The sequence below is a fragment of the Phoca vitulina genome, unplaced genomic scaffold (genome assembly GCF_004348235.1).
Source record: "Phoca vitulina isolate PV1807 unplaced genomic scaffold, GSC_HSeal_1.0 scaffold28, whole genome shotgun sequence".
Lineage (NCBI taxonomy): Eukaryota > Metazoa > Chordata > Mammalia > Carnivora > Phocidae > Phoca > Phoca vitulina.
Window position 1 is genome coordinate 678,409 of NW_022589731.1, and position 10,994 is coordinate 689,402.

The 10,994-nt window shown below is 54.6% G+C and overlaps 1 protein-coding gene across 3 annotated transcripts; it reads right to left on the minus strand.

The window, feature by feature from the left end:
* Positions 1–2,565: 2,565 nt before the first annotated feature.
* POLL (DNA polymerase lambda) lies at positions 2,566–10,979 on the minus strand. 3 transcript variants are annotated; one of them, XM_032422956.1, is made up of 9 exons: positions 10,905–10,979; positions 9,899–10,063; positions 8,860–9,154; positions 8,508–8,670; positions 7,803–8,120; positions 6,881–7,054; positions 6,184–6,312; positions 3,943–4,111; positions 2,566–3,501 (listed from the first exon to the last, which is right to left on the minus strand). In XM_032422956.1, the coding sequence occupies exons 2-9, from the start codon at positions 10,011–10,013 to the stop codon at positions 3,137–3,139; spliced, it is 1,728 nt and encodes a 575-aa protein (XP_032278847.1). In that variant the 5' UTR covers positions 10,014–10,063; positions 10,905–10,979; the 3' UTR covers positions 2,566–3,136. The 3 variants fall into 3 exon arrangements, with proteins under 3 accessions (XP_032278847.1, XP_032278846.1, XP_032278848.1); XM_032422955.1 differs by having other exon boundaries at positions 6,836–7,054; XM_032422957.1 differs by lacking the exons at positions 7,803–8,120; positions 8,508–8,670; positions 8,860–9,154; positions 10,905–10,979 and having other exon boundaries at positions 9,899–9,964.
* Between the last annotated feature and the right edge of the window lie 15 nt (positions 10,980–10,994).

Consider the following 10,994-nt stretch of genomic DNA (forward strand, 5'->3'; position numbering starts at 1 on the left):
AGGCTCACACTGACCACGTGGCAGCCAGCTGGAGAGGGCTGGGACCCAGGGCCTTGCCCACCACATGACGCTCCCCTACTCCAGGCATATGAGGCTCCCACCCTTCCCCACACCCCAGCTGCAATCGTGGGGGGACCTCCTCTGCCTCACAGCAGGTCCCTCCACTCACTATAAAAGGAGACCAAGACACAGCCAGTTTACTGGTTCCCTAATGTTGCAGTAACAGACTTAGTGGCTTAAAACGACACAAAGTTATTACCACACAGTACTACTGTTTAGAAGTCTGACAGAGGTCTCACTGGAATAAAACTGAGGTGTTGGCAGGGCTGCGTTCCTTTATGGAGGCTCTTGAATAGAATCTGTTTTCCTTGCCTCTTCCAGTTTCTAGATGCTACCCACATCCCTTGGCTGGTGGCCCCCTTTCTCTATCTTCAAAATCAGAAACATCATATCGCTCTGACCTTCCTCCTGTTGTCACATCTCTCTGTGTAGGTTTTCCACTTTTAAGGACTCATAATTAGATTGGGTCCACAGGATAATCTCATCTCAAAATCCTTAACCTTAATCACATCTGCAATGTCTTTTGCCAAGCAAGGTCACATATTTACAGGGTCTAAGGATCAGGATGTGGACATCTTTGGGGGACCATTATTCTGCCTACCATTCATGTGGTCTGGCCAGGGGCAACTTTGGCTCATAGAGTGATAACAGCTGGGTTTGGGGCAGAAAGCAGGCTTGTGGGCCCTTCTCCTCCTCCTCAGGACCACATGGTGACTGGGTGGTAGTTTTGGGGTACTCAGTTGCTAGACAGGATGCCAGTTCCCACCAGGTTTCCAGCAGAATGGGACACTGGGCAGCAAGCTTACTCAGAAACCAAGTCCAGACCCTGAAGTACCTGGAGAACCTTCCAACACACTCTTTGCTTAGTTTGGACTTGGAGAACTACCCCAAACTGGGCAGCCTTTCTCAAGATAGAAATCCCTCCATCAGCTCTTCTCCTGGGCTCCTGTGTCAGATTGAGCAACCAAGAGGGTACCACCTCCAGAATGGGTCTCTCTGGAAGGTGTGGGCATTCTCCCTTTCTATCCCGATTTCCTGTTGTCCTTGCCAGGAGGTGGGACCATAAGTTTACATGGTTTGAAGGTAATGTCTGGAATTCTGAATCTCCTGGGAGGAGGAGGAGGAGGAGATGCCAGGAATGGGGTCAGGTCCCTGTTTTCAGACACAGAAGTCAGCACTGTCCTTCTGTGTGGTTCTGGGGACTTCCTGTGTGTGGGAAGGGGTTAATTGGCCAAGTTACCCCATGACCCACTGGTTCCCTCTTGTAGCCCTGGAGGCCCTATTCCTCTGGGCCTAGAGAGGCTGCTGAGCAGGCCAGGGCCCCGAAGAGAGAAGCAAAAGGAGAGAAGCAACTTCCACATTTGGACCTGGACACTCCAGGCTTGGGTATCTGCCAACTCTGACCCTTGCTGGGAATGATGGCAGACACTGGGGGTCCAGTCCAGAATAGAACTGGCAGAGCTTGTGAGCGGGGGCCAGAAGCAGCCTTGGGGGCCCAGGAACTTACCCAGCTTATTCATTCCAGGTGCCAGTCAGCCATGCCTCCTTGGGAGTGGAAGCTCTGAGGAACTCACCTCTCACAGAGGTTCTGGGCCTTTGATTGACTGTCTCTGGTTGGTACCAGGCTGTGTAAGGGTCCCCCAGACTCCATGAGCTTTGGATTCCTTCCCTGGCATGACCCATGTAGGTGGGGCCCCAGGGTTGGGACTTCAGGGTTCTGAACTAGGGTGCCTATTCTGAGGCTGCCAGGAGCCCCTGACTAAAAATCAGGCCAACAAAGGCCAGCTCTGGGACTCTCGTTACTGACAGAGAGGCAAGACTCAGCACCTACCCTCCAGTCCTGCCTCCCAGTCGGCATGCTCCAGCTTGAGTCCATCTCTGAAGCCACCAAACGCCCATGCCATCAGGCCTCTCCAGGCTCCTCCAACACAGCCACCTTCTCCTGCCTTATGCCCGTTATTCTTCATAGCTGGTATGCCCAACGCCATCCTGCAAGGTCCAACCTCCGAGCACCATCCTGGTCCCGCCAGCTGGGCTTGCTCCTATCTGTTCTATCAAACTAAGCCCCTTAGCCTGACTCCCAGTCCTCCATGTCTGGCCTCCTCCTGACTTCAGCAGAAGCATTCTATCTAAAGCACGGTCTTTAGTTGTCCCCAAACAGACAGGCAATTTCCCTGCCAGCCCGCCCCTCCCCTCCTCTAGGCAACCTTCTCTGACTGCCTCAGCCCTGTTGGTGGCACACAAGTCACCATTTAGTTGTTCCTAATGAGTCTTGTCACCTCTGTTTATGTCCCGATAGCCTGTTCTAGGGCAGGGCCCACAAGAGCTGCTGATGGGGAGACAGGCGCTCCTAATGCCTGACTCCATGAATTCTCTTACCCACCCACCCCTGCCCCCTTCTGAGCTCAGGAGCTGACTCAGGCCAGCCCGTCTAGAGAGCAGTTGTCTTTCTGGGCCCCCATTCAGCTCCCATCTCCATCCCCACCCGGGTGGAAGGCAGGCAGGGACTGCAGCCGCTCACAGACACTAGGCAGTCGGAATGTCAAGTGCACTTTACTGGGCCCCTGGGCCTTCAAATGCTGTCCTTACCGAGCCTCAGTTGCCCCCTCCCCACACCTCCAGCTGCAGAGGAAGTGGGCCGCATAGGAGTCCATGTGGAGTAGCGCAGTCTCTTGCTCCAAAGGGTCTTAGGTGATGCTCAGCCACAGCTGTTTGCCCCTTCCCCTGCAGCCCCTGCCCCGCCCCCAGCAGCCAAACCCTCCTTGGGTAGGGAAGAGGGGTGTCATGGGCCTTCAGCACAGGAAGCTGGCTTCACACCAGCACCTGTTCTTGCTTAAAATGGGGCAAGGGGCCGTGTACAAAACCCTACCAGGGGCACGGGTGAGGTAGGACAGCAGTCTGCTCCTGTTGAGGAGAGGGCCGGGCCAAGCCGAGCCTGGGAGCCAGGCTGGCCCCTTCCCTCAGGCCCAGGTGGCTGAAGTGGTGACGTTCAGCCCACTAAGGCTGGAGCCAAGTACTGGATGGCCAGGTGGGGCAGCCAGTCCAGCTTGGCACCTCCTTCCCCCCAAGCCATGGGTCACCAGTCCCGCTCAGCTGGTTCTCGGTAGGGTAGGCCTAAAAGCCTGAAGACATCCTTCTCAGTGGGGGTGGGCAGCACTCGGCCAGGCCCCACCTTGAGGCCTTGGGTGTCTCGGACCACAGAGGTGCTGAGGGCATGCTCCGACAAGCTCATGCCCTTGGTCTTGGCCAGAGCCCGCATGGAGCGGTTGAAGTGGGCAGAGCCAGTGAAGTAGAGCAGGGCACAGGCAAACTCGCTGTAGGGCACAATGATGATGTCCAGTCGTCGGTGCCGCCGCCCCGGCCCGGGTAGCTGGCACACCCCCAAGTACTTCTGCTGCTGGCCGTTCTCCTCCTGGCTCACCAGGTCATCTGTCAGGAACCCTGGCGCAACATCAGAAGGCCGCTGGGAGGGCAGGGAGCCAGGCCCGGGCTGCCCTGTCCTCCCAGGTCTCTCCTGTTCATCCCTGGGTCCTCCATTTCCAGCTCACAAATTTCGTTGCTGGCTGACCTTGCCCTCTCTGGGCCTGCCTCTCTAAACCATGCATAGTCATTCCTCCTCATGTCCCCCTGCAGTGTCACAGGCAGGTGGGATGAACCTCGACCTGCAGGCAGTAGTGAGCACCTATTACTGAGGGGAGGAGTGGTGGGCTGTTTTGTCTCTTCCCTGCAATGGCTCTGGCCTCGAGGGAGAGGTGGTATTCTCACAAAGCAGCCCTCCCCTGCTTCCTGCCTAGAGCTTGCGACTCTGAGCCTCTCCCTCCCAGGGGTCGCCCTCCCTGCACTGCCCCGGCCAGCCCGCTCACCCAGAGACAGAGCTTATACCTTGATGCCGAAGGCTGTCGAGGAGAGGACCGAAGATGCCCTGGTGAGACCGGCCATCCGGGTGAGTGAGCAGCACGTCCACATCACCACAGGTTGCCTTCCCCCGGCGGTAAGAACCACATGCCACACACAGCAGCCCGGGGTTGAAGACCTGAGCTGCTTCCCGGACCTGGGAAAGAGCGGGGGAGAGGGGGTGGCAGGGGGCAGCAAGGAGGGCCTGTGGGCCTCAAGCCCTGCATGGAGTTCCTCTCCCAGGGCAGCACGAGAGACTTCCCTGACTTAGGAGCCCACATGTCCAGCTGATGCCCCGAGCCAATCCCCGGAGGTGTGATACAAGCGAGGGAAAGCCTCAAGTAGCAGAGCCAGCAGTCTACCCTGGGGAATGGCAGTTCTCCAGCTTCACTAGGATGGAAAAGAAAATGTGTTCCCACCACCAGACTCAGCCTGAAGAGCGAGCTAAGAGGCGTATACTCAGATTCTGAGGGAAGGCACTGATCTTTCCTCCTAGGGTTCTTTAAGAGCAGAGAGACACCCCTTCTCTCGGCCCCTGCCCCGAACCATGTGCCCAGCTCTATCCACTTAGGACAAAGGGCCAGATGCCTGGAAGCCCTCTGCCAGGTCTCAGCAGCCCCAGGTATGGATCTAGAGCTAAAGGCAGAGTGTGTGAGTTAGGGCTTGAGGCCTGAGCAGGTGGCTAGCAGGGTGCCCCAGGCCAGGTCTAGGGGGAAATGGAGCCCAGAAATACAACTGTACCTACAATAAAAGAAAAGAAAAAAAAGCGAAGAGGGAGGCAATTCTGAGCCAGTGCTTGGAGGAAGGAGGCTTGGGGCTTGGAGAGGGAGCCAAGAAAGAGGGGGCTGTCAGCTGAAGGATCATCCCTCACTGAGGGAAATAAGCCCATTAGCCTCTACCCCAGCGACATGGAAGCCTTTCGTATGCAGATGGCCTCCACGCCTTTACCCCAGGACACTGAGATTTCTGGGACCCTGGATACTTTGGCCAGGACACCTCAATTCTCCTGACAGGCCAGGCTCTGCTAATCCCCTCACTCCCTTCTTGAGCCTCCCAAGAGGATGGGAGGAGACCTAGGATGAGTAATCCCATCAAAAACTAAAGCTAGAGCCCTTCAATGCCATGTGGGAAGCCCCTTCCAATGGGCTGGGGGCTGGAGGCTCACCGGGACATTCTCCATGCCTGGATACCGTGGCTGAGTGACGGTGTCATCACTAGCACCAAGGCCTGGTGATGGATGGACAAAAGGGCCTGCCCATCCATCCTGTGCCAGCCTCATAGTCCCATAGAGTAGAGCGTGGAGGCTGGAGGCCTGAATAGAGCTGGAGGCTGATTTCAACTAAGGTGGGCCAGGGTCTCCATACAGTCCTACTTATCAAAACCTGATTCCAAAGTAGCAAACCTTGCCCACAGCAACCAGCCCCTAAACCTGACACCAACTGAACAAATTATATATCTAACCCCAAATATACACTAGTCTCTTTCTAATCTAGGTTTTATAGGAATTTAATCCCTAACCCAACTTTAAATCAAACCCTAATGTTGGCCAAATCTTATTTTTAGGGCAACAACAAATCTTAACTAAAAGCATCCAATACTAAAAAAACCCTACTCTTAATTCAGGCCTAACCTTAATTCAACTCAACCTAAGCTTTCCTCTGACCCCAAACCTAATCATACTGGCACTGTGCTTCTACACCAACTCTAATCCAAACCCTGAACCAGCCTCAGGTTGTAGGGGGCTGGGTGGAGGGGGGATCCTTCAGAGGGTCTGCACATCTGGAAATAGAAAACTTTGTACATCTGCACAAATTTTGGAGACAAAGAGTCCATAGTTTGCATTGGGTTCTCAGAAAAGTTTGTGAATCAGAGAACATTAAGAACCTCTGCCCTGACCCACCCTGACCTAATCCAGTTCAAACCCCAATATCCTCAAGTAGTTCTGACAGTAATCCGCCTCTAATCCAGCCCTAACGCCATGCTAGCATCTAAGCCAATGCTTACTCTACCCTAATCCAGAGACCTGCTGTTACAGCCCTTCCCTACCACAGCCACCCACACTTCCAGCTTCAGTCTCAGCTGGCCCTATCCCCACTGGTCCCAACCTCTGTCTCACAGCTTCCTCCGCCTGGCTCCCCAGCTGAGGGATCAGGTGTTCTTGACTTCGAGCCAGGTCCTGACCTTATAGCAAGGCCTGGCTCTCCTCACTGCTCTGGGACAACTGCTTACTGTCTGCTCAATCTCTGTAGCCTCCTCCCGGGGTATGCGTTCCAGGAAGTCATCATAATGCTTCAGGCCAATGGCCTGCTGGGTAGTCAGGGAGGCCTGGTTGCGGATGTCTTCTAGGGTCCGGAAACCCTGGAAAAAACAAGCCAGATGAGGAGGCTATGAGCAGCCAAGACCAAGGGAGAGGCAGTGAATGAGCACATACACAAGGCTTCCATCACCCCCAGATTCCAAGGAAGGCCTGAGGCAGGATCAACCCCAGGAGTGGTTGGATCTGTAATTAGCGGGACTCAAGAAAGGTAGGGAGCATGGTAGACACACCCCAATCCAGCTCTGCCACAACCCTAAAATACTGGTTCATAAGTCCATAGGTCTGGGGGATTCTGGGCATCACCAGGTTGGGGAACCACTGATCTGGATACTCAGCCTTGAGGCCTGATCTTCTCAGGAAGGCCCTTGCTAGTCTGGGAGACAGAGAAACACACTTCCTGTCTCTCTGCCTCCTTGATTAATTCCTTGAGGCTATCAGGCAACAGGGCAGTTCTGGGAGCAAGAGAGGGGTCTACATGAGCCCTAGTCCCCTTGAAAAGTGGTCTCCCTCTAGTCCTGGTTCATTCCCATCAGAGCACAGGGTATGAAAACTGGGGGGCAGGACCTCTGAGAAAGTAAAACCAAAGTGGGTGCTGGGACATGGTGTGACCTGTTGGTACCACATCTGGGCAGTTTTGGTTCCAGCTCCCCAGATGTTGGAGAAGAGCTCCAAGACAGGCACACTCTCACTGATATGGTCCAGCTTCCGCAGATGCCCGCTGTCCAGGATTTCTGCGATTTTCTCGGCCATCCGCTTTCCAATCCCGGGGATACCGAAGGCCTCCTGGGGGTAGGGGGAGGCAGAGGCAGGAAAAGCAGAGTGAGAAGATGGGAGGTGTAGAGCCAGCGGTGGGTTAGCAGACTCCTTTAGCAGGTATCTGAGTAAAAGCCAGCTTGGCCCGTTAGCAGCTGGTGTAAAGCCTGGGCACAAATGAAGATGAGAAGTTTGGATGGAATGGGCGGGTCACTTGTCTTTTGGTTCTCAGAGGAATGGAGATCAGCACAGCAAGTAGAGAAAAGGCAGCAGTGACCACACTAGTCACCACTGTCATGGCAACAGTGAGAGCGGGGCATTCACTGAGGCCTTTCTGCGGATCAGGTCCCGCACTGCAGGGAGCATGGCATTTGGTCCTCCAGGAGCACCTGAGTCTCTCACTAGTCTTAGTTCCTTTTCATTGCTTAAAGAGTTTAAGTAACTTGCCTAGAATCACACAGTTAATGAATGATAGGAACCAGAATTCAAACCCTGGTCTGTTGGCCTCCAGAGTAAACTTTTTAAAAGCTTTTTACTATGGGAAAAATTCCCATAGTAGAGAGAACAGTATAATAAACCCCCATTACCCGTCAGCAGCTTCTATAATTATCAAGGTTCTATCAATCTGCTTTCATCCATCTCTCCATTTTATTTCTTTTGTGCAAGTCTCTGACATCATAAAATCTTAAGCACTCCACCTGATCCCCACTTGTGACTGGTGCCCAGTAAACAGAAAGCCCCCCATCTCCCCGCATCCCCTGCCCTGGCCCCCAGGTACCTGGTAGGAGGTGACAGGCTTGTGGAAGCTCTTGAGGGCATTGATGGCCTTGGCATAGCCCAGGGCCCTCCACTTGTCTCCCTGAACACTGTAGGCTTTGGCCAGCACTTCCAGCTTCTCTGTGAGGTGGGGGTTGTGGTTGATCGCCTTCTGGCTCGAAGGCTGTGCACAGACCCACTTATCCAGGCCCTTAGGGGCTGGACTAGGCTCACCATCTCCCTCAAGGAGGGTGGAGTAGTGGCCGCTGATAAAGGCTTCCAGATCAGCTGCGCTAACCTGGGTCTCTTCCTCGTCACTGGTTTCATCATCATAGCCAGGCTTGAGGTAAGGAAAGAGAAGAGACGAGAAATTCATGCCCCCAGCAGCCCCCAGGAGAGCTCCTCAAAGGTGGGGGCGGAGTCTCCTAGTCAGACCCAGGAATGAGGCTGGGTCTCCTGCATCAGACCTGGGTCTCCTTAACTGTGGGGCCATGTTCATTTTGGCTTCCCCCAGTGCCCAGCCCTAGAATCCCCAGTGGTGTGTGGTAGATGTGGGCCTGGGCAAATGCAGGCATGATGAGTGTTGGGCAGAGCCAAATGGCTTCACAATAAAGAGATCCTTCCTCTGTCAGGGGCCTGGGACTTTCTGAACAACCACCAGGCCCTCCCTGTTTCTGTGACCTAGTTCCCAGGGGAAGGGAGCTCTGAAGGCTAGGAGGCTCCTGACCTGGGGTTGGGTGCTCGGGGCCTCCTCTGTCCTCCGGAGAGGAGATACAGGCCTGGTGGGAGGACGGGAAGGAGAAAGGGCTGTCCTGAGCACAGCCTCATGGGCTCCAGGAGGCACAGAAAAGTCTTGGTCTGCCTTGCCGAGCTGTGGTTGGTCCAGGCACCTGCAGGGATGGTGATGGCAAGTTTAACACCCAAAGGCCTGGCCCTCCCTCTGCTCCCAATCCTCTATTCTGAAATCTTGGTTTTCTAATGTGTCCAATTAAGACAATGAAAGTTATTTTTTAATAATCCAAGAAGAAAGCTCAAGATGCTGCTAGGAAGCACTTGAGGAAAGACAGAGGCCAGCTCACCTGTTGGGGATGCAGATGCTGAATCCTGCTGTGTCCACTAGCCTTTTCTCCTGCAGGCACAGGCTCAGCCAGGCCGACTTTACCAGCTGAACACCCTGGGGTAGCTGGGTCAGTCGAAGGAGGCGGAGGGCTCGCTCACAGTCCATGCCTTCATCCACCACAATGTGAGTGACCCCTGGGGCCTGGGCAGCGCATATCTGGCCACCATGCTTGATAATTTGCTTCTCAAAGAGTTCTGCCCGGGCTCGCCCAATGCCACTGGGCACAACATGGGCCCGCAGGGAGCTCAACCACTCTGTGGAGGGGACATCCAGATGCCTATTGTCATAACTGTCAGATATGATCCAAACGAACCCTTTACAGTCCTGTGCCCCCAAACGATCATTTTCCTTCCATCCAGAGAGCCAGCCTTCTGGGGATTCTGATGCAAGCATACAGTTAATTTCCCCATGAACCATCACTTGATGTAAGGGGCAAGGATTTCAATATGTCCTGTTCCCTCATGTAACCTAGAACAGTGTAAACACTGCTAGAGCACATTGTAGGTATCCTGTATATCGCTTCCTTTGATCATTTATTCTTTCAAGTATTAATACACACCTACCTCTGCACAAGGCATAAGGCACATATGACTTGCCATTACAGGCCTCATCGTGTAAGAGCTACTCCCCTCCTCTCCCCGCCACGTGAGCTGTTATTTGTCAGCTTGGCTGCAAAATAATGTAGCTCTGGGGACCTGAGTCTCCCACCCCCTCCATCCCTCTTCAGGCAACCTCCTGGAGAGCAAAGGCTTCTGCTAGTCATTTCCTTAGGGACCAGAGAGTATTTTCTGATTGATGGAGGTCTAGGGGTGGGGTAGAAAAGAACACAGCAAGTGGCCTGTCAAAGACTGGGGCCCAAGCCTACTGCAATGAAGATACAAACCAACCTGCAGGCCATGGACTGGCAGAACCAGCTCTAATATCTGATTCTAGACATAAACAATATAGGAAGCTTGAGGGTTCAAGTACGTGAGGGTTCTGAGGGTGGATCTACTCACCTCCTGCTTCTTCTCCACCTTCTTGCTTGGGAATCTTTGTAAGTGCTTTTGATGATGGATTGGCATGAATTTTCCTCCGCTTGGGAAATGCCTTCAGGATGCCCCCAGGGTCCATTGAGGTACGGCCAGATCACGGCCTTATGGTTTTAGGTTTAATCAGGGCAACTGTCATGTGGAAACCCAGAATTGAGGTTACCCAACCCTTTGCCTATGGAGGTGGGCATCTCTAATGACCAGGCTTTGGGGGCAGTAGCTCAGTCCCTGGGGGTCTCCCAAAACCCAACTGAACTTCAGCAGTTTAGCATAGCACTTACCAGCCTTTCAAAGTCAGAGTACTGAGGGAAATAAGGGGAAGAATGGGACTACTGGGGAACTCTTGAGGGGTACAAAATGATACTCCCCAGAGGGGTTGCTCTAAAGATTCAGTGCAGTGTCTGCCCTGCTGCAGCCCACTTTGAAAGGGCTTTACCAAAAGGGCATGCCAGGCTAGGAAATGGAGCTACATCTTTAGAAAGGGCTTGGGCTCCCAAGAGAATTGAAGGACTGAGAGGACTCTACATATAGACCCCACATGATCTTTATCCCATCACAGACCCGCAGAGGAAACCCTGGTGGTGGCGGGTGTTCGGGAGGCGGGGGAACGCTCTACACCTGCCCCGGTGGCGGGCCTCTTGTCACAGGAGTGCTCAGCCCCGCAGCTGCGGGGAGATGGGGCATGGCCGCAGCAGGTGTGGGGCGCCTTCCGAGCCTGGGGGAGTCTCGGCCTCACAGCTGGGGGTGAAGACAACCGGCAGCTGTTGGGCACCCGCCGCGTCTGCAGCTGGCGCGCGCCAGCGACTCCCAGCTGGGGACCAGAGGAGGGCTGGAGTGTCCGGACCCTGCCCTAAGGGCCCCTCCCCGCCGCGGCGATTCGGTTAGCCGGGGGGGGGGATGGAGGGGGTGGGGGGGGGCGGTCAACTTCAGGCCCCTCGGGTCACCCGCGGGTGGGCACGAGTAAACCACTTACCAGGGCAGCCAATGAGAGCGGACGAAGGGCGTGGCCGGTGGGAAGTGGGGGGGGGGGGAGGGCAAATGCCCAGAACACCTTCCGGGTCGG